At 38.6% G+C, this 22,056-nt stretch overlaps 1 protein-coding gene across 1 annotated transcript in view; it reads right to left on the bottom strand.

The window, feature by feature from the left end:
• Positions 1–248: 248 nt before the first annotated feature.
• LOC111594213 (insulin-like growth factor-binding protein complex acid labile subunit) overlaps positions 249–22,056 on the bottom strand; it is a 75,901-nt gene continuing 54,093 nt past the window's right edge. The window contains exons 4-15 of the mRNA XM_023307411.2: positions 18,869–19,001; positions 16,419–16,616; positions 14,126–14,253; positions 8,092–8,235; positions 7,888–7,992; positions 7,679–7,805; positions 7,391–7,587; positions 6,339–6,494; positions 5,222–5,368; positions 4,918–5,080; positions 3,536–3,667; positions 249–1,348 (exon numbers count right to left, since the gene is read on the bottom strand). Of these exons, the coding sequence (XP_023163179.1) occupies positions 714–1,348; positions 3,536–3,667; positions 4,918–5,080; positions 5,222–5,368; positions 6,339–6,494; positions 7,391–7,587; positions 7,679–7,805; positions 7,888–7,992; positions 8,092–8,235; positions 14,126–14,253; positions 16,419–16,616; positions 18,869–19,001 (2,265 nt within the window). The 3' untranslated portion in view covers positions 249–713. The remainder of the gene's footprint in view (positions 1,349–3,535; positions 3,668–4,917; positions 5,081–5,221; positions 5,369–6,338; positions 6,495–7,390; positions 7,588–7,678; positions 7,806–7,887; positions 7,993–8,091; positions 8,236–14,125; positions 14,254–16,418; positions 16,617–18,868; positions 19,002–22,056) is intronic.

Below are 22,056 nucleotides of genomic sequence, written 5' to 3'. Positions count from 1 at the left end.
CTTTTATTTTATGTACAAAATGTAATTTTATCACATGTCAAATGTGTTCTTTGCTGCCTCCTTAAATATTTGTTGTATTTATTAATTTTATTTTATTTATTTTTATATACACACAGATGCTGAGTTACATATATATATATATATATATATTTTAAGAAAAAAAAAGAAAGTTAAAACCAAACTACAAATATCTTAATGAAACGCTGTCCATGCGCTGCGTATGCGCAATATTTGTTTTATACGGAAAATGGCAGTAAATATTTATAGAATAAAGTTTTTGTTGAAAACTCCAGACGACTCGTCAAACTGAAATGCATTTTACATGGCTTCAATTTTTATTATCCTAATTTATTTATGCTTAGCTCTGTAATAAATGTTCGCAAGGCTCTGTCAGAACTCAGCGTACGCTGCTTATATTTTGTAGCTTTAGTTTTCATCAATCGCGCCAATGATTAATGAACTTAATTGCAAACTCAAATCCTAATTACTTCAATTCGACCCCAAACACACAATGCTCAGCGCAGTGTCATTAATTATACGACCCGTTCGCCAACAGTCAACTAAAAGTTGCTCCCGTTGGCGACTGCGACTGTGAGTGGGGCCAACTCTCCTGTGGCTTACGTTGCTGTCGTGCTCAACGTTTGCTTACTGGCAAACTTACCCGCTGATGCTGCGGTTGGGGCCGTTGTGGCCGATGCTGCCAAGCCCCTGGGTCAGTTAACGCTGACCAGCGGCTCGAGCGTGCTGCTCAAATGCACCAGCTGCTGCTGCACCTCGCGCAGGCTGGCCAGACTGCCCGTCTGCTGTTGCGGCAGCGGCAGCGGCGGCGGTGGTGGCAGCACCACAACCACAGATTCAGCGGGCCCAGCCAACGGCATCGGCATTGGCATCGGCATCGGCGATGGAGCGCCAGGAGGAATGACCGTTGCGGCAGCCGCTGCTGCTGCACGCGCCGTTGCCGTACCGCAGCTGCTGCTGCTGCTCGGCGACTGCGATACGCTGTACATTAGACTGCCCATGCTCGGCTGCTGATGCACCTGGGCGACAGCGGGCGGCGGCGGCGCCGGTGGCAGCACCAGCTCGTCAATGGTGCAAACGCGATCGTCAATGGGAAACGTAAAGTTGATTTCCTTGCCGGCAGCATCGACGGCCACATGAGACGGCGTGTTGCCATTTGCCGGACTCTGAATTTGACCATTTGTGTTGCCATTTGATGTGCCATTCGTTGTGGGTCCCGCTGCCGGCGATGTGGCCAGCGTCAGTGTGGTCGTTGTTGTCGGTGAGCTGCCATTGCCCAGCGTTGTTATTGTAGCTGCCTCCAAGTTCTTCTCCAAACATTTGCTATCGCCTAAGAGACGAGCAGAACAGACAGAGATGAGCGGGGAAGAGTATGAGATATGATGAGTACGACTTGATGTACGACTTGATCGCCTAAGATATATATATATATATATGTATTATATGAGAGCTCATCTATTGCAGCCCTAGAGAATTCGTAACAAGTATAAGAACAACTTTGAAATGTATGTCTGCATTAAGTAGACTGAAGTTTTCAGCCTGCTCAAACTATTTGGCATGACATTTTCTCGAGCTGTTTCTAATTTAAATGATGGACATGCAGACAGGACTAGAGCGACTATTAACACGTATAATCAAAATGCTTCTATTCAATGTTTGTTTCGTATTTATTCTTAGGCGTTAATAAGGAAATTGTAGCTGGGGTTGAAATTCTTATCTTAGTGTAATGCTTATTTCTTCTAGGTTACTTTCAGATTTAACAAATCTTTGAGATATGTAAAGCTCCTTTGCTCATTGATCTACCTACTGACATGTGGGTAGTCTATCGTTGATACGTTCTGTATTATGTAATAGTAACTCTACATGCAATTGTCAAAAAGTCAATCGAATTTTAACAATTTTCTGGATTAGAGTTTAAGCTATTATAGGCTTAATTAATTATTTTAAAATAGGTTTCGGAAATGTTAAGCATATCCAGCAGCATTGAAGACTCCACTTGACTTTCTCTTATTTAATTTTGTGTTGTCTCTTCTGTTTTTATATGCCAACTGAGCTTGTTATCTCTCGAATCACCTCACTGCTAGACTCATGTTCGATGCCTTCTACAACGACAACTGCATCACACTCGGTCGACGCGACTCTCACGGTCAAGCCCCGTTATTTGCACGACTTACACAACACTCAAAGACTACCCTCAGCACTTGCCATTGGTTAATCTGCTTTCGTATCGAAGTGCTACTTAAAAGTCCCTTAAACCTATGTGACTCAAATAAATCTCTGACATATGCAATAATTCTTCTTTTTGTATAAATTCATTCGTTTGCTTTTGGTATACCTAAGTTAAAATGTTCTCCAAGTCAAGGCACTGCTCACTTGCTATTTTTGATCGCTGCAGCTTCTTCATCTGAAAGAGTGTTTCTTCTTTAGCTCGTATACCTAAGATAAAAATTCTCTAGTCATATCTCTATATCATTACTGATTCAAGCGATCAACGTTGCAGCTTCTCCTGAAGCGACTTTCTTCTTTAATGCGCCATTCATCTACCCAAGACAAAAACTCTGCCAGATTCTTGGCATATCTATGTATCCATTTCTGCAGCTACAACTGTCAATAGTCGCAGTCAGTGACGGGTTTTTTGTTGCAAGATGCATTCGGTGTATTTGCAGTGTGCTCCAGCGGCATTCGACGCTTGAATTTTTGAGCATGGCAGAGTTTTTGTCGTGCTTAAACAAAAATTGAGTGTTTTTTTGTGCTGTTTTCGAGCTTATCGAGGGAATCGAATGCGGTGTTGCAAAAAGTTTTTGTTGCCGCAGCCTTGGCGACCATTTTTTATTGTTTGCCAAAAAAGAAAAAAAAAACCAAAAAATGGAGGCAAAAAATACAGCGAAAACCCAGCTACAATTGCGCAAAATTCCGAAGTTTACTTTGTTTTCTATGGAAGCTGCGTTTCCCTCGAGTGCGTTCTGCTGAATGGCCACGACCACGCTTGGCCCCAGGGCCAATTTGTGCTAAGGTAACCAAGTTAGGCAGGTGTGTTGCTCTGTGTGTGTGTGTGTGCACAAACATTAACACCGGCCTGCAAGGTACGCAGGTCAGCTTGAAATTTATTTATTCCTCAATTAGGCAAGGGGGCATTGCGGCAAGGGCTACTCGAACATAATGAAGCACGTACTTGTAATTAATTAAGTGCGGCTGCTTCTTTCTTTTTAATTTCGACAAAATTTTTACGTGCTAGCTGCAAGAAAAATAATATCGAAGAACGAAGGAAAAAGCTGAGAGCTCGCTTTAAAGCAGCGCATAAATTGTAAGCTGTCGTTAATGCAAACAGACAGTTTTTCATTTCAACGCCTTGTCACTGGGTCTGCTTTAGCTAAGACTTGGCGCCTTGCCCAACGAGACTTAAGTATTGCATCAGCTGCAAAGCAGCTACACCAGCCACTCTCTACGGTCTATGGCTTCTACGGCTTTGTGTCAGTTCGTGTCTAATTTGTGTTCAGCTCTCGCTCTCCATACTTACTGCCATTGAGATGATCCTCTCTGGTATAGTAGCGTGCGCGGTTCTTGGAAAAACAGGCCACAAGCGATAATATGATAACGGCAATTAGCACAAAAATGATGCCGCCCAGTATAGCCAAGGTATTGAGACCACCTGTGAGGAGGAAATGAGCAAAAGAAGGGAAAGTCTTTAATTGTAAATCTTTTTATCCCATATATATTAAGATTAAGCTTAAGATAAGTAAATTTTTATTTTTGTAATACATCAGGTTACAGCTCACAAACCAAATCAGTCAGACCCTTTGTAAGTCTTAATTATTCTTGGGAAATTAGTTTAGCTTATGTAGTCTATTAATTATTGGTTGGCTAAAAAGGTTACAAAGCAAAGTATATTACTTTCTCATGACACCAGTAACCGAAGCAATATAAGATGTTTACCGTCTTCCAAAAAATTATGAGAACGCAGAGGTATTTATAATATAATTTTAATAAGCAAATTTTTAAACTTTACTTAAAATTAATTCAATAAAAAGACTTTCAATAAACAAAACTCATACTCATACTGGAATCTTTTTTGTATGCACATATGATCTCAAGAGGATGCTCTAAAATGTATGAAATTCTGACTTGATTCTGATATCAACACTTTCCTTGCTAGCAAACAAAATTTATTGCTCAAATAATCGACAACCTTAATTCATTATTTCTACTACATTATTATACGAATGCCAGCTAAGAAAATAATAAAAAAAAAAATTTTATATGCATCTTATACTTGAAAGATTTTGACACACGTCAAAACAACTCCAAAGTCAAATATGTTGTTAACTTATAATAAATTATTCGAATAAGTTGATTACATGATTTTGCAACTGAAATAAATTAAGCTTCCGTGAATTGTTTTAATAAACATTCTCTACAAATTAAAGTTTTTAAAACATTTATATAATAATATTTAAAAAATTCAATTAAATACCAAAATCAGCCGTTGTTAGGCAGAAATCGAGTAGAACTTGGACTAACAATTGAAGATCTTTGAATAGCATATATATATGTGAAGTTACTATAGATGGATTATACTGCAGAATACAATACAACTTCCGAATTTGATAATATATATAATTCATGTCCAAAATTAAATCAGTTTTTAATATGTTAGTTTTTAATATGTATGTTAGTTAATGCCAAAGAATATTGAAGACTTTCGCGAGCTTTAAATCGCACATCCTCTCGAAATCTGACCGATTTAAAAACGGCAAGCACATTCTTAATTGTTGATTGAGCTACAAAAATCAAGCCGAAATCATGGCAATATATACATGTAAAACCCCAACTGATTGGCTTGTGAATTACATATATGGCATATATAAATTCATTTAAAATCAAAGAGGTTTATTCACTCACCATGTTCAAGAAAGTTATATGAAGTGCTGGCGGCATTCTGCTCCTCGTCGCTGATGTAATCGAGGCACGTGTGAAGCCCGCCAATGTCCAAATTAATTATTTCAGCGCCGCGCAAGCTCTTTGGCAAAAAACAAATGGGATATGTGTCCCATTTCCATTGCAGCTATAAAAATGCATGAAAATATGTGTCAAGGTCTGGTGATAGCAGCAATCAGTTAATACTTTGAAAACTAATTGAAATTTTCAGTGCACGGACTACGCGTCGTATACAAATTTATATGTAATTCAATTGTTGCTGACTTACTTGTCGCACTACATTTATTAATTTTCCCATGTGGCATTCATCGCAGATGAGCGGATTGTTATCCAGCCTCACATTGCGTATGCCCTGAATGCGCATCGCTGTGTCCGCATTGATGCCGTATAATTGATTTCGTGATAAGTCCAAAAACTGTGCAAAACAAATATACAAACAAATATTGTCAAATGTGGGCAAAAAAAAAAAAAAGAAAAACGGATTTGCTTATCAAATTGCAATTAGCTACAACTGCTGCCCCCGAAAAACTTTTGGTCGCATTGTGTAACAACAAACTGACAGCAAAAACAATGCCAAAGGCTTGCCTCAACTGCCCGACTATTCACAATTAAATTCAATTAAAATGAAAAGCTTAATGGCTATCAACTGATTGTTGTTGTGCCATAAATTTTCCATAGTCAACATGGTCAACCAGCTTGAGCTTTGAACAATCTAAAAGGTCGACTAATAGATACTTAATAGAATCAGAATCAATTGCAAAAATATAAATGAAATTTTAACAATTTTTATATATTTTAAATAAAAATTGAAATAAATCAAAAATGCTTCAAAAACTGAAAAAGTTATTTCTGCCAATTTGAAAAGTTATCTCTGCCAATTGATCTTAATTAATATGCCCCACCTAGCGCATTTACAGGGTATGAGCATGACATTGTTACTATAAAAACAATACGCAAGCAGTTGAAGGAGAGAGCGGCAGATAAAAAGTGACACGAAGGAAGCACGTACAAGGACATTGGACAGACGACGACCGCGTAGGCAGTGCTACAAAGTGAATGCAAGAAGCTTTTTGCGTAACTTGTTGTCAGAGTTGTGCAACAAGAGAAATTGTTAAATGGTAAATGGCAAATGCTAACGAAAACTGCCAACCGGCAGCAATATCATTTTGTCATGCAGACGCTCGTTGCCTGTTGAAATATTTTGCAATTGGCCAAAAAGTTATCAACAGCCAAATAAATACACAAATGCCAACAGCAGCAGCAGCAGCAGCAGTAGCAGCAATACACAAGTTGCATGGCAAAGCTAAAATAACAAGAGCTCGGTTGGCAAGCAATGCCTTGGCAATAACTTGCTTTTTGGTACATTCAATCACTGGGTAACTTACCTCCAGCTCACGACAGGAATCGATAACCTGCAGTGCCATGTTATCCAATGAATTACCCGAGATATTCAAATAACGCAATTGTCGGAAAGGCGATAGCAGACCCACTGGCAGCTGACCCATATCCGCAATGGCCAAGTGCGTTAGCTCTGGTATCAGCTACAAGATAAAATACAATTTCAATATTAATTGATGGATTGCCACTCATTCAATCAGTAGAGCTTTAGCAGCAGAGCGAGAGAAAGCGACATTTAAACTGATAGGGCATAATTAGTTCGTGGTTAGATTGAGGTAGAATTTGATGATGGCGACAAGCACTTCAGGAAGTCGGTTTCATGAATATAAGGGAAATTGGTTGCTAATATTTAACTGCTTATTAAATAGTTGACAGGCAAATGAGATTTCAATTAAGGCCAAAGTGTGGTGAAACGAAGTGCAATGTCATCTCATATACATTTAATGTTTTAATTGAAATATTTAGCTGTTTGTTAAATATTTAACTGGCAGACAGCATTATTGAAGGCAAAAGAGTATTGCATTGAATTGAATTAGAATAAATGTATGTGCTTATGAATTAAATTTAAATAAATATGAGATTTGTGATTGAAATTCGTAACTGCATGTTAAATATTTGACAGCCAAAAAAATTTAACATTAATATAGAATTTAATTATAATGCCAAATTATTAGATTAATAAATTCGAGACATTTTTTAATTTGTTAAATATATAACAGGTAGATCTGATTTTTACCATTTGAAAATATGGAATAAGAAATAAATTTAAATTAATCATAATTAGGAAATTGAAATTTTTTAATTTACCATTATTCAAGCATAAATATAACTTAATAATTTTCAAAAAAATTTCTAATAATAATAATAATTTTCTAAGCAAGTAAACAAAATTTAATGAATTTTACAAGGCATGTTAAATAAAAGTTTTAAAGTGATTGTCAATTCTGACAAGAACATAATGAATAGTAAACTTAAATAAATAAAAAAAACTTCAAAAAAATAAATTAAATAAATAATAATTACAGTCTTAAAAGCTCACCTCAAAAGTTTCATGCATATCCCTCAGATCCATTAGAACATTTCCGCTAATATTCAGAACTTTCAAGCTGGACAAACTCCGCACAGACTGCGGCTCCAGGCGGACCAGCTTATTATAGGACAGGTCCAAGAATGTTAGATTGGTCAGCTGCAAAAACGAATCGTTTGGCACTTTGGCCAGCCGATTGTACGATAAATCTAAAATGGAGTAAAAAAAAGCAGTTAAGGAAATGGAAGCATTGAGTGAGTTTTGCTAAGAAGCTAAATGACTATAATTTCGATGGCGCACCCAAGTGATTAAGACTTTTCTGCATGCGGAAGAGTTGGTCCACGACCACAGACAATTGATTGCCGTCGAGTAAAACTTTCGTTAGACGCTTTACGTCGCGAAATTCATCCTTGTCAAGGAATTTGAACTGTGAAATGAGAACGAGAAAAGCGAAGGAAAATAATTGGAAAATGGTTGAGAAGTTTCGAAAAGATGCGCTGACGACAAACCTCGTTGCGTCCCAAATCCAATTCGCTTAAAAGTGGCAATAAATTGTACAATTGCGGATTGATTTTTTTCAACTGACAATTGCGGCATTTGAGTACTTTTAGTTCCTGCAAAGAAAGAGAACAAGACAGAGAGAGAGAGAGAGAACGAGTGAGAGAGATAGCATTGGAAAGTGCGTGGGAGCAATGGTTGTTGTGTTTACTTACGGGCACATCGCGAAATACATCCGGCTGTAAATCCTGCAGCGGATTTCCGCTCAAGTCCAGGTACTTCAGTCGTGTCAGCATGAAGAAGTTGCGCTGCACGAGCTCCACAATTGAGTTGTCGGCCAAATTAAGACGTCGCAAATCCTGCCCCACAAAGAGTTATGCAATTGCCAAAGTTTATTACGTCACGCACCAAATTAATAATATTTCACAAGTGCTCCCCCGCCCACTACACTCTCCTGCTAGCAAAGCAAAATTCATGGCTAATAATTCATAAATCAGAACGGGCAGCAGTTCGCTGCGGACCGGAAACTGCCGAAAAAGATAACTTTCAAACGTTGCCGCTGTTGCTGCAGAGGAACCCTGAGTTACTCTTTCGGCTAGCTAAAAGGAAGTCAACAGCAGCGGCGAAAACAAAAATCGAAAGCAAATTGAAGACAACGCAGCAACTTTTCGTGCACTGCCACTTCCGCCACTGGCGCAAGCAGCTGCAGCTCCCAACTGCTGCAGCAAACTTAAATTCAAGCACGTAAAACTTTTCGCTTGCCCCAAAATGTAGGCAACACTTTCTGTAGCTATTCTTTTTTTTTTTTTTTTTTTATTTCTTTATTTTGTTGCAGCTTATTGTCTTAGACTCTATAGCGCATTTAGCTCTAAACCTTAACTAATGGGAGGGCAGATATGCCAATTATTCTGCACTTGTAGCTACTATCTTAATTAGTTCTAATATTGTCTAGAGGATGCAATCTCTTCAGTCTTCGCCTATTGTTGTTTATAGCCAGGTTGCTTGCGAGATGGTTAGGATGCGCTGCAAGTCTGTCCGCGTATCTTGAACTGTGTCGCCCAATGAGTTCAGCAACTGTGGGAATTGCTAAATCCCTATGTAAGACTGAGTTTCTTACAAACCAGCTGGCTCCAGTCCATCTGCGTAGTGCTTTATTCTGCAGGGTCTGAATTTTGTTCCTTGTAGTCTTGGCCGAGGAGCCCCATAGAGAGATACCATATACGAAGGTTGGGACAACTATTGCCTTGTAGATGGCGGCCTTGCTGCTGTAAGACAACTTGCTTGAAGCTCTCAGCATCCAGTCGAGGGTTTTTAGCTTGCTTTTGCATTTTGAGGTTACTTGACTTATGTGCGCTTTAAAAGTCAGCCTTCTGTCAAGAGTGATACCAAGGTACTTTACTTTTGAGGCTTTGGGAATAGTGGGCCCCAATGCAACGCTTGGGCAATCTCCTCTTCTAGTGGCGAAGGTAGTATGTACAGACTTTTGTGCATTAATGGTGATACACCACCGTTTTGCCCAGCGTCCGAAAGAGTCCAGATATTTTTGTAGTGAGTCTGAAGCTTCTTGCGCAGATACGTGACGTGATAAGATGGCGGTGTCATCTGCATAGGTCGCTATGAGTACTGCATCTGTACTTCCTATATTTGGCTCGGGAGTTGGCATATCTCCTGTGAATAAAGTATAAAGTGTTGGGCCTAGAACACTACCCTGTGGTACTCCAGCCATAATTGGTCTAGTCAAGGATACTGCTTGCCCCCTTGACACTTGGAAGGTTCTTCCAATAAGGTATGAGGATAGCAACGCGAAAAATGGGGCTGGAAGGGTGGTCCTCACTTTCTGCAGCAGTCCCAGGTGCCAAACTCGATCAAACGCCTGTTTGATGTCTAAAAAGACGGCAGAGCAGTACATCTTTTCTTCAAAGGCTCCAAGGATATGGTGCACAACTCTGTGAACCTGTTCCGGTGTTCCATGCTGTCTCCTGAAGCCAAACTGATGGTTTGGAATGGCCTCCTGGCGTCCCAGATGTGTCAGTACTCGTTCCAGAAATATTCTTTCGAATATTTTGGAGAGTACTGGCAACAGGCTAATTGGTCTGTACGACTCAATTTCTCCCACGGGTTTGCCAGGCTTAGGAATCATCACAATCACGGCGCGCTTCCAGCAGGCTGGAAAGTGCCGGATGCGGAGCATGGCGTTGTACACCATAGTTATGTAGTCTATGGTGGAGTCAGGCAGTGCTCTAAGGACTCTGCCGTTTATTAGATCATATCCAGGGGATTTTTTTGCCTTCACTCTTCTGATGTGTTCAAGAACCTCTTCTTTTGTACATCCAGTTATCTGGTCTTCAGCTGGGAGGGGCGAGAGAACGATGTCTTCTGTTGCTTCGATTTCTGAGGCCTCTGCGGTAATCACCGGCGTGAATTGGTCTTGAAGGTGGTTTGCAAAAGCCTCAGCTTGAGCTTCGTCACCAATGTGCCAGGAACCAGAAATGCTCCGAATGGGATGTCGACGTATTGGCTGCCGTTTGAGCTTTCTTGTAAATTTCCATAATTGAAACTCTGCGTCAGTGGGCGATTCAGCTCGTACCAGCGCATCGCTGATACACCTCTTTTGAAGCAGGGCGAGAGCAGCTTTAAGATGCCTCGTGGCTTCGTTGTACGTGGATTTGGCATCAGGCGTGCGTAATCTTAACCAGCGTCTCCTGGCCCATCTTTTGTGTATTAGTAGGTGTTGGGCCTCCAAGGTGAGGGGGATGTTGTACGGAGACTGTTGTCTTGTTTGGCAAGATGGTGGGGCGGCTTGGTGCGCAGCTTTGACTATTTCTTCCTGCAGTTTGTTTGCTGCGTAGTCCACGTCTTCAGGAGTGTTAAGTTCCATTTCTATGTGCAAAGAGTAATGGAGCTCGCGCCTAAAGACTCCTAAATCTGATCCTGCTGGCAGTAGTTGTTTCCTAATGGGCAAGGGCTGTGGCTGCGCGTGGATTGTGACTATTAGTGGCAGGTGGTCAGAGGATAGGTCCAAGGATTCTTCAATGGTCAATTGCCGGTCACAGATGCCTTTGTAGACAGCGAAGTCGATTGCCGAGGGCCTGTGTCCATTAATTGGGTAACGGGTGGGGGCTCCAGTCGCCAATATGCTGAATTGTAAGTTTTGAATCGCCTCAAATATGACTTCTCCGCGACGATTCGCACTATTGCTTCCCCAAAATGGGTGCCATCCATTCCAGTCGCCGCCGATGAGGGTCTTATTCAACCTTTGGCCTAGAACCTGTTCCATGTGATGATCACACAGACCAGTGTTTGGCGGAAGATAAATTGACGCAACTTCGATCGCTCCAATAGACGTAGGCAGGGTGATGGCTGAGACCTGCATTGTTGCGTTGCAAATTGACAGTAAAGGTGTATGCGGTATTGTTGCTCGTATGAGGATTGAGGATCCACCAAAGCAGTTTGCTCCTTCACCATGAGCCTGATAGTGTTCGTATCCGAAAATTTGTGTAGTGGGGCACTCATGAGTTTCTGTTATTAACATTATATCTATGTTTTCTTGTGAGAGAAACGCAGCCAGTTCCTGAGTCTTGTTTCTCAGGCCATTGGCGTTCCAGATACCCACACGTAAAGCCATTATTTGTAGGCAAGCTTGGTTATGATGGCCATTAAACTGTTTAGCATGGTTGCTTGTTGGGATTGTACTTCTCGCATCGCTTTGAGCTCGGCATTAATTGCGTCAAACTGACGTTGTTGTTGCTGAAGCATTTCAGTGAACAAAGTGTCACTTGTGGTATTCTTATTTGACGGTCCACCTCTAGCGGCCTGTGCGTAAGAAACACCACTAATAGGCGTTGCAAAGCTCGTGGCTTGGGTAATGCTCCGGGGCCTTGTAATTTCGGAAGCAGTACTCGGACCCGTAGACGGTGTTTGTGTGGGACTCCTTTTTTGTGCTGGGGATTGCAATTTGCGCAACCGCTTGTATACTTGGCAGCCCTTATAGTTGGCTGGGTGCTGTAACTCACAGTGCACACAAGTTGGTGCCTGGTCCTTTTCGCGGGTGCAGTCTTTGGATGCGTGTTTCCCGGCGCAACGCACACACCTGGGAGCTTTGTGGCAGTAGCGTTGTGTGTGTCCAAATTCTTGACAGCGATGGCATTGTGTCAGGTCGTTGTATCTTCTTGGCAGTTCCACTGTGCAGCGTTGCCTGCAGACAACTCGAATGTCCAAAATTTCTTTGTTGTTGGGGGCCTGAGCCACGTCAACAAAAAATATATTTAGCGGTGTTTTGTCCATACGGCTCAGTGGGTTGTGCACATTTGTAATTGTGTGGCCTTTGGTTTCCAATTCCTTTTTAATTAGTGTTGTATCAGTGCTGGAGTGAAGCCCTTTGAACACGACTCTATATGGTTTGTCCTCCTTAAGCTGGTAGCAGTGGAACTCCAATTCCAGCTTAGTAAAGTGGTCTATAACTCTGCGATAGTCCTCACTGCATTGGGTTAATACACCTATGTTATTCTTCTTTGGCTTAATTACGTATGATTTAGCATCAATTACTTTATCTATTATCTGTTGAAGTAGGGCCACAGACTTGATGTTTGGACACCATATGGGGGGCGGACGAGGTTTCGGTGTAGTTTGCTGGTCGGTCAATACTGGGGCTTCTGGAGCTACAGGTGATTCGCTGTAGTCTTCATCTTCTTCTACGAGCAGTGAAAATCGATTTTCTGATATTAATGCTGCATTGCTGGTGCTTGGTTCGTCGAAGATGAGCCTTTTCTTGATGGTTTTTGGTGAATTTGGCTGTTTACGTTTCGTGTTTTTGTTGTTAGTGATGCCTTGCACGGAGGCGATATCTATTTTTGAGTTTATTGGCATGATGGAGGCTTGCCTATTTGCCATCACAACGTTAAGCTGGGCTTACATTTCTGCATTTACCTTTACAGCTGTAGCGCGGTCATTGACATTAGATGTCATCGCGGATTGTGCTTTTGAGTGCAGGCGCACTCGCGCCAAGCGACGAAATTTCGTAAATTGCAATTAAAGCAATTGAGTTACGCGGAAGCAAGCGATAAGAAAACGCTGCGTGTGCGGTTTTTGTTGCTGTTGCGTTGAAGAATGCACCGCAAAGTTCTATTTTTAGAACTCTGCAGCAGTAGAGCTTAAGCGAAGGCTGTTCGAATTCACGTCTTTACAGGTCGAACGACTGATCGCGATTGATTGTAGCTATTCTAGCTATTAAAAATTCCATGATATTTATTACAAACTAGCGCACAAGCAAAGGCAAACACAAAACTATGCAGTCTTTGCAGAAATTGCACTAATATTTGATTTAGTATTTGTACTTGTGCAGCACGTGGCATATTAAACGAATAGGAAATCTGTAAGACGATCTTAATGGTACTAAGAGACAGTTGAGTTGAGCTGGTGAGGAGGAAGTGTATGAGATGTAAAGAGTGTTTTTTTAAGAGTCACACAACTTTGAATACTTTGCATTGCTTTATTTGGTAATTTAGTTAATGGTTTGTAGTTGCCTTTTGTCGAGGTTTGTCTGACATTAGAGTTTCACTAGAGGAACTTCTGTATGCTAATTTTTCATAATGATGTAGCGCTTTTATTGAGGAATGGGTAATGCATTTAGAATGAGGAGTGAATGAGAAGTTCACTAGCTTTTGTCGACACCATATGACATCCACAGAAAAATTCTGTTTGGTGTCATAGGGGTTTATTTTTTCAAAAAAGATGATGATCTTGCTTGTGATGATTGCGAATATTGGTATTTCAGCATAAGTCTTGCCGCCCACATGGCCAATATCATATTTAATTACTAATGTCATATAATTTAATGATCAATAAATTCTATTCTATTAATACTTAGAATATATCTGTCTATTTTCTAATGACTCAAACTTATGTAAGTCTATAAAGCACATACAATATGCTAAGAGTTTATGCCATTGAAATCAAGGGAGGTTTGAGAATTTAACTTTGCCTTATGCCACAACGTACATCGGCTTATTATTACTGATTATTTTGTCATAATTTACATATTTTTCCAACATTATCTGCTTCCAATATATAACCCTATCAAAAAAATAAAAAAAAAAAAACAACAACTGCAGCTACAGATATTTTTCAGGCTTTTCCTCCCTTTACAGCGCTGAACTTACACATTAATAATTCATTGACATCAACATATGTTTTTTTCAGCAAAGGGAAATATCACCTGAAAATGTATATTTATATATTTCTGTTACTCACCATCAGATGGCGAAACGTTGAGCTGGCCATACGCAGAATTTTATTTTTTGATAAATCCAATTCATGCAGATTATCCTGGCCACGAAAGTTATTTTCCGTGATGTTTGTTATATTATTCTTCGATAGATCTGCACATGTCAACAGCAGTGGCATATGTTTTTCAATACGTTTATTGATTGCATTTCGTTTTTTCGAGGGCGAGACAAAAAATAGAATGGAAATATGTTATTATTATTATTGGCTATATGCAATTGTTTTGGGCAGTTGTCAACAACTTCTTTTATTGTTATTAACCACAAAGGGCTCGAGTTGCTTATCATTGGGTAAATATTAACGTTGTGCGAAATTGGAAAGCGTCAACAAGGACCAGTTCAATGGGTAACGAAACTAAATGCAGGGCGCAAACTGTGGAGCAAAAAAGTTGACAAATCGAAAACAAAAGGAAAACTTTAAAACAAACAGCAGGATGTGGGCCACAGCACAGACAAAAGTATTTCCACTTGGCCCATTTAAGGCAAAAAGTTGCCACAGATAAAGCACAGAACACATTACACATACGCCCCTTTGTCTAGAGCAACATGAGTAGCATTTTTAGCCAAAAGCTAGGGAAAAGCTCTCTTAGTGTTCAGGGAGACAGAGTAGCTGGAGCTGCAGCGTGCCACGCCTACTTAAACATTTTAAGCATTTGCCAAAATTAATTTAAATACAAACGGAAAACAGCAACAAGATAAAAAAATAATACAATTTGTTGCCCGACTAGAGGCAAACATTTTTAACTGCAGCAACGAGTTTTTTCTTTGTTTTCTTTTTGCTATGCACGCTCAAGGCGTTTGTGTGTGTGTGTGTGTGTGTGTGTGTGTGTGTGTAGCTGTGTTTTATGTCGACTTTTGACTTTTGGCAAGAGGCGCGTGGTAAAAAGGACAGAGATTCGTGCATGTAAATAATTGGAGAGCCACGGCAACGCGTCCCGTTCCACAAACAGACATAAAACTCAAATAAACAAGTTGGAAAAGCGCTGAGCGATATCGACGCATTGCCTGGTTGACTTTTACTTCTGATTTCTGGCCGAGCTTTATTTTATTTTTCGGTTCGCTTTTCGCTGTTTGGCGCATCAATTTCAATTTTATTGACAAACACAAGAAGTCGGAGATGGTTGGCCAGACCGATGGGCTAAGTACTCTTTTGGCAAAGGACCCAATGAGTTGATTTTTTACTGTAGATTAACAGTGTTGGCAGGCTATGGAGTCACTATAGGCATACTTTTGGTACTGCAAATATGTCAATCGAAGTTATCTCAGCTTGAGAAAATAATTGATTTTTTTTAGATATTTTATATAAATTGATAGAAAATGTGGATGGAGTCTAAGAAATTTTCAAGATAATGTAGTAAGTGACTTAAGAGTATTGCTAGGTTATAAACAAATTAAAAATTAATTTAAATTAGGGTCTAAAGTATAATTGGTCGCTTAGCTTGGTAGTTTTAGCAGTCTTAAGCATTTTTCTACTAAATGGTTACAACTTAAGCATCAAATTTGATACTTAAACAGAGTTCGAAATTCAAAAGAATTCAAATGAATTCAAAAAGAATTTTCCAACACTTATTCTAAATATCAAATGGCATAAAAAGTTGATATTTTAACATATAAATTTTGAAATACTTTCATAGATTTTCATAATTTGTTTGTCAGAAGAGTATTTAAAATTCATTAATATAAAAAAATTAGAAGCGATATAAGGTAATTTTCTATTATCTCTAAAGAAATCTCAAAGGTTTTCAGCGTCCCACAAGTCGCTGCTGTCAGCTAAAAGTCAACATTTTGAAACTGAAACTGAAATGTTAACAAAAATGTTTGCATAGCTTCAAAGCTTTTGCTTTGTCATAGCCAGCTAACGTCGCGCTTGTAGTTGATTAAGACTGACATTTGTGCGTCGCAAGCTATGCCAGAAAGCTTGAATACCCGCTCGAAAGGGTTGCCTGGCATACGCTGTCGACCGCATCGACTGCGCTCATTTAACATTTTGCGACTCGCACTTTTATTTGCGTTGGCTTTTACGAGGCTGCAGGACAACCGCAACGCTTGCCTGATTTCTGCTTGTTGTAAGCTTCCAGTTTGATTGTATTATTTGCATATCGCGCTGGTCTCCTCTTTTAACTATGCACAGCTGCTTAAATTGAAATCGCTGCCAGTTTGCTTGCTGGCTGGCTGGCTGGCTGGCTGGCGGACTGGCTTTTACGCGTACGTAAAACAAATGGCGATTTTTAGTAGCTGGCTATAAAGAATTGATTACTCACCTAATATGCGCAGATATTTAAGACCCCAAAAGGACTCGGCCCCAATCGCTGGCAGATTGGAGTCGGTGATGCGCAGCACTTGCAGCTGCATAAATTGCCGCAGCGCCGGTCCGATTGTTATCGAGTTGCGTGGTCCACGTATTATGATAACCTTCACATCAATGTCCAATAGATTAGCCGAGAGGGAGCTCAAGCCACCTGCAATACGAAAGAAATGCAATTAAATAAAGGTCAGCTAAGCGTTACATCAACTACAACTTTATGTCCGCAATAAAAATAAAATTTATGCAGCTCGCGAACAATAACTGAGGTTAACAATGCAAACTAGATCATTAACTAGGAACGCTCTCCTGTTTGCATGCCAACATTGTTCGCCCTTTAGTGGGCCACAACCCGAAAATCTCTGGCACTTTCTATGCGAAATTTGAAACAACTACAACGCAGCTAGCAGTTAGTAGTTTTTCCTTATCCTGAACAGAGTCGGGTGCGCTCTACTTTTTTCTCCCTCTCTCTCTCTGTCTCGCTCTATATAGTATGGCATACAATTGTGTTACCGCAGTCGCTGTCGACTTTTATTATATTCTCACACTGCATTATACTTGCATGCAGCTATGTGTGTTTATGTGTGTGTGTGTGTGTGTGTGTGTGTGTGTGTGTGTGTGTGTGTGTGTGTGTGTGTGTGTGTGTGTGTGTGTGTATGTGTAGTTGTTGTGTGCCCATTGTATTGTTTGGGGTGGCCAGCATTTGTTATAAGGCAGCTTCCTCTACCTCTCCCCATCTCCCTCTCTCCACGCTCTTCCCTCTCTCTCTAGCTGTGGGATTTTTCATAAAAAATGCAACGCATTAACACTGATTGTAACATATTTTAACGCGCTTGCAATTTCGTTGGCATTTACGAGTATTATTGCATTATACCACATAGATGCCAGCGAGAGGGCAGTGGGTGGCGACCTGGAAATTCAGCTAAAAGTTGCTGCTCATTAGCCATTGCAGCTTAAATTTTTGCCTTTGTTCGTTTTTTTTTAGATAGTTTGCAGTTTTATGAAAAAAATGTCTAATATGTTAAAATTAAGCTTATAAAAGCTAAAAGCTAAATATTTGTATTCAAATTCTATATTCTAAGGTCTAAACTCGAGCGAGTCGAGCAGTATAGTCGAGTTTTATATCTAGAGTTTGGGAGAGAGTTTATAATGCTAAAAGGGAGAGAGATTTGAGAGCTCAAAACTTCAGATATAAACGCTCTTATATATAACTATTTCTGCTCCAAACTTTCTTTTTATCTGACACAAATGCTCTTTGGTCATGGTAACTGGCAAAAGTATCTACATAAGATGGCGAAAACTGAATAATTCAGCTGAGCTTAACTGCAAAAGGTAGACAGAAGAGAGGCCTGAGCTGGCAGGAACTGTCGCTGAAGTCAAGGTAGAGACAGTGGCAACAGCAAAGATGCTTGCAAAAGAGTCTGTGACTTCGCCGAAGACGAATGAGAATGTTGAGTTAAAGCATAAGAAGAGTTTGAAGCTTAAAGTGATATAATTCCTGGTTTTAGTGTGAGAGTCAGCCCAATCAGACTGACGACGCGATTGACCATGCATGAAGCATGTTCATCTACTTTAGTCAATAATAAAAAATATATAAAATGAGTGCTCTGAACTCTACTTTCTGCGCTGAATTAACTTACGCCTCAATTATATTTATATGAATTAATATATATTTCAAGTAAAGAAAACAATAAATTTTAATTCCCAAAAATTACAGCTAAACAATCAAAAACTGACGACAATTTAAGAACTAAGCTTATTATCCATAAACAACATTAAAGAACTACATATAATAAATAAAGTAAAGTAAAGTACATCAATTGAAATAAATATGCAGAATACGAGAATATACTTAATTCAGGCTGAAATAATCTGTGGCAAATTGAAAGCCATTCGGTTGTCTTACTGCCAATGGCAGTCGCTGCTTGACTGCTTAGCCGTGCCGCACTTATTGTGCCAAAGATTTGGAAAATGAAATTAAAACGACAATGGCATCACATTCAAAGCATCACATTCAAGGACTCCAGCGACGTACAATGTGTGCGCTAGCCAAACAAGCGTTAAATTGAAATTATAGATTTCTCAGTTGCTCAAGTCGGCAGATGACAGTTGAACAAATTGAAATTGAAATTGAAATAGAAATAGAAATTGTCTGAGAATGTTTATTGAATGAGACAAATATGTATATGGAAACAGAGAATGGCCGCGCTTTAAAGAGGAAATACTCGTTAAGGTTCATATGTGCAGCGTGGGCGGCAGCTCTGCAATTATGATGTTATCCTAATGATGGGGCTGTTGCGTGGGTTACCTGAGCTGCTGTTCGCGTGTATTGCATAATTTGCGTACATTTTGCTTTGCTCCTTTTAACTTTTTTCCATTTATATCTTTAGCACTTATTGCGGCACTTACCTTTTGTGCAGATGGCCTGATAGCGATCCATTTCATCAATGCTGCAGCTACATTCCACGGGGCACTTTCTGCTCGTATTGCTGAACATGGCCGGCATTATGCACAGGCTGAACAGCAGCCACTTCATAAGCATCTGCAATAGATAAAAAGACATACACATATATATAAACGAGTTGTTTACAGATTTTTCATTATATTCCAGTTGGCCAAGTGGCAATTAGGGGGGCCTTTTCATTGCAACCAAACACTTGGACGCAGCGAAAACTCATTCAAATTTTAGAGCGTCAGCCATCGTCCGCTCACTTTTATACACTACAATTGAGCATTATCAATGCAGTTTAAAAAAAATAAAAATAATAAAATATTTAACTTCATTTTAAAGTTTTTTGCTTTTTTAATAAAAAATGTGTCTTTAGAAATAATAAATATTTCTGACTTATAACAGTTTTTGACTTTAGTATTTCAAAAACTTTTATAAGTAAGAAATATTTATTTAATATTTTAACATTTTTAATATAAATATATTAATTAAGTATAATATATGAAATATAAAAAAATTATATCAATTGTTTTTATGTTTAAAATTTATTTTTAAAGCAAATATTGGTTTAAAAAAATTAAATTCAATGAACATTATGTAAATAATTTATTAGAATTGATTTTTATTTAATTTTTTTTTATATTTATTATTATTTGTTATATTTTTATTATATTTTTAAATTTAAAAGCAGATTATCTCATTCGATTTCTGAGCACAGTTATAAAATTAGAATGGAAGTGGCACAGCCGCAACAGAAGTCAAAGGCCCTAGAGCGCAACTCAGGTCAGAAAAAATACATTTGTAGCATTTGAATCCACTTTATCATTGCTTCAGCTAATAAACTACATTTAATATATATTTATTTTATTATTTATTACTTATATTTATATATTTTTATTTTATTTTTATATTTTTTAAACATTAAAAAATATACAAATAATATTACATTTATCTTTAATTAGATTAATTGTTTTATTTATGTTTTTTTTATTTATATATTTTTTTATAAAATTTGTATATACAGAAAAGATACGAAAAATATTTGTGCTCTTATTTAATTCAATTAAATATTTTATTGGTATTCATTTATTTATTTTCTAAATATGAAAAAAAATATATAATATATTTGTAAGTGTATAAATTGTTTCATTTGAAATACAAAAAAAACTATATATATACATATATAACTGTTATTTCTTGTTTTACTGTTGCTAATCTATTTATAAAACCGCAAACTCATGCACTTGCATACACACACACAATTACAGGGACATCGAGTCACACCCACTAACACACAGATTTTCAATTTGAAATCAACGTGGTGTCATATGTTGACATAGTTGCGCATAGTTTTTGTTGCAGTTGTTATCGTAGTTGTTGCTGCTGCTGCGACTGCTGTTTGCAGTTTGTTGTGTTACTTTACACATGTTAGTGTTTGGCTGGCTGTGCGTTGCGTATACGCCATGTTTGACCTCAGTGATTTGTGGTCGCCATCTCTGGACACTTGTGCGCTTGGCGATAAACTGCGGTGGTCCCGTGGCACTCGCCACAGAGCGCAGCGCAGCGCGACTCTGCATAAATTAGCCGCAGCACACAATGCGGTTAAAGAAGCGAACTCAAAAATAAGCCCGAAATTATAATGCGCTCAACTTATGCGCCCTACCCCCCGACTTCCATCCCTTACTCTAGCCCTCGCACTCTATTGAATCACACTCCATTTGCCTGAGATGCGACGCGTGAGCGTTTGCAACATGAAAGTTGCATATGTAATATGCAAAGGAATTTTCCTTTTTGATTTTTCATAACCATTTTCCTTCCTTTCGTTTTCTTTTTTTTTCTCTGGCCCTTTGGCTTTGTGCAGGCTGGCATTGCCGGGAAAATGGGAAAGCCGCAGGATTTATGTGCAGCATATTTTTCATTTTACTGAGCCAACCGGCACGGCGGACGGCAGGCAGCAACTGTCAAGTTTCCGGCTCATCGTCGGCACCTTGTGTGCATTGTGCGCATTGGATTTGTTGTCGGAATATGGCTGCTGGGCGCCGTTCTGAGTAATATTTTTGCAAAGTTGTTGCGGTAAAAGTGAAAAATTGCGACAGTCGTCGCAGTCGACTGCGACTTGAGGCTTGCCAAAATGATAGAGGGGCGCGCTTGCTTAACTTACGTCTGTTGCGCCCACCAAAAAAAGAAAGAAGAAGAAAACTTTTTCCATATTCTCAACTTCTTCTGTCTCTTTTGGCGGCATGCTCAATTTACTTCTGTAGCCGGAGTTGTCATGAAATTCGAAAAGTGCATTTAAAAGAATGGCATGTACGCCGAAAATGCAATTGAAATTTCAGCTTATTGCAATAATTTTCTTTTGCCAGAGCTGTGAAAAATTAAAACTTAAGCAAATTATGTTAGGCATGGTGAACGATGAAGGAGGAAGTTGTGCGCTGATCCCTGACTTAAAGTGGGTCGAACGCTAGAGGCACTTGTCCAAAAGAGTGAGAATTGCATTATGAAAAGATTCTTAGAGTAAGAATTTTGAGCTAAATTGAAAATATTTAAGAATAAAGAAAATATTTTCGTAAAGGCGAAATGGACCTAAAGTTTTTTAAATATTATTGAAGAATAATTTAAAAAAACGGTGGACTTAAATTTGCAGATCTTTTATAGTGAATTTTTTAAATTTTATTTATTTAAATTTTATTTATTTAAAAAATAAATAAAATATCTGAAAAAATACAAAACCACTGAGACAGGAAAATGTGGAAAATACTAGTATAATTTTCAAGTCGCAAACGAAATGCTTCGCGATGGACAGACGCACAGAGGGTAGCACAGCAAGTCAGCTGAAAAGCAATTTAATCTTTCAAATTCGTTAAAAAATAAATTTAAAAAAAATTCAAAATAATTTGCCAAAGCTTAAAAATAAACTTTTATAGCATATATACTTAAATATTAAATATTAAAATTTAAACTTTATATTATAGTAGTTAATATTTACATATAATATATTAAATATTTAAATGTAGTTAAAATTATATATTATTCAATTATTAAATTAAAAAATATATTTCTAATTTTATTATATTAAAATATTTAAAAACAATTAAAATAAATTCTTTATTATATATTTGCTACAGAAAACTCGCATTGAGTTATTTTA

Source organism: Drosophila hydei, unplaced genomic scaffold (genome assembly GCF_003285905.1).
Source record: "Drosophila hydei strain 15085-1641.00,03,60 unplaced genomic scaffold, DhydRS2 tig00008114-arrow-pilon, whole genome shotgun sequence".
NCBI lineage: Eukaryota > Metazoa > Arthropoda > Insecta > Diptera > Drosophilidae > Drosophila > Drosophila hydei.
Note: the sequence above shows the minus strand (reverse complement) of the source record. Positions and strands in the feature narration are given on the sequence as shown.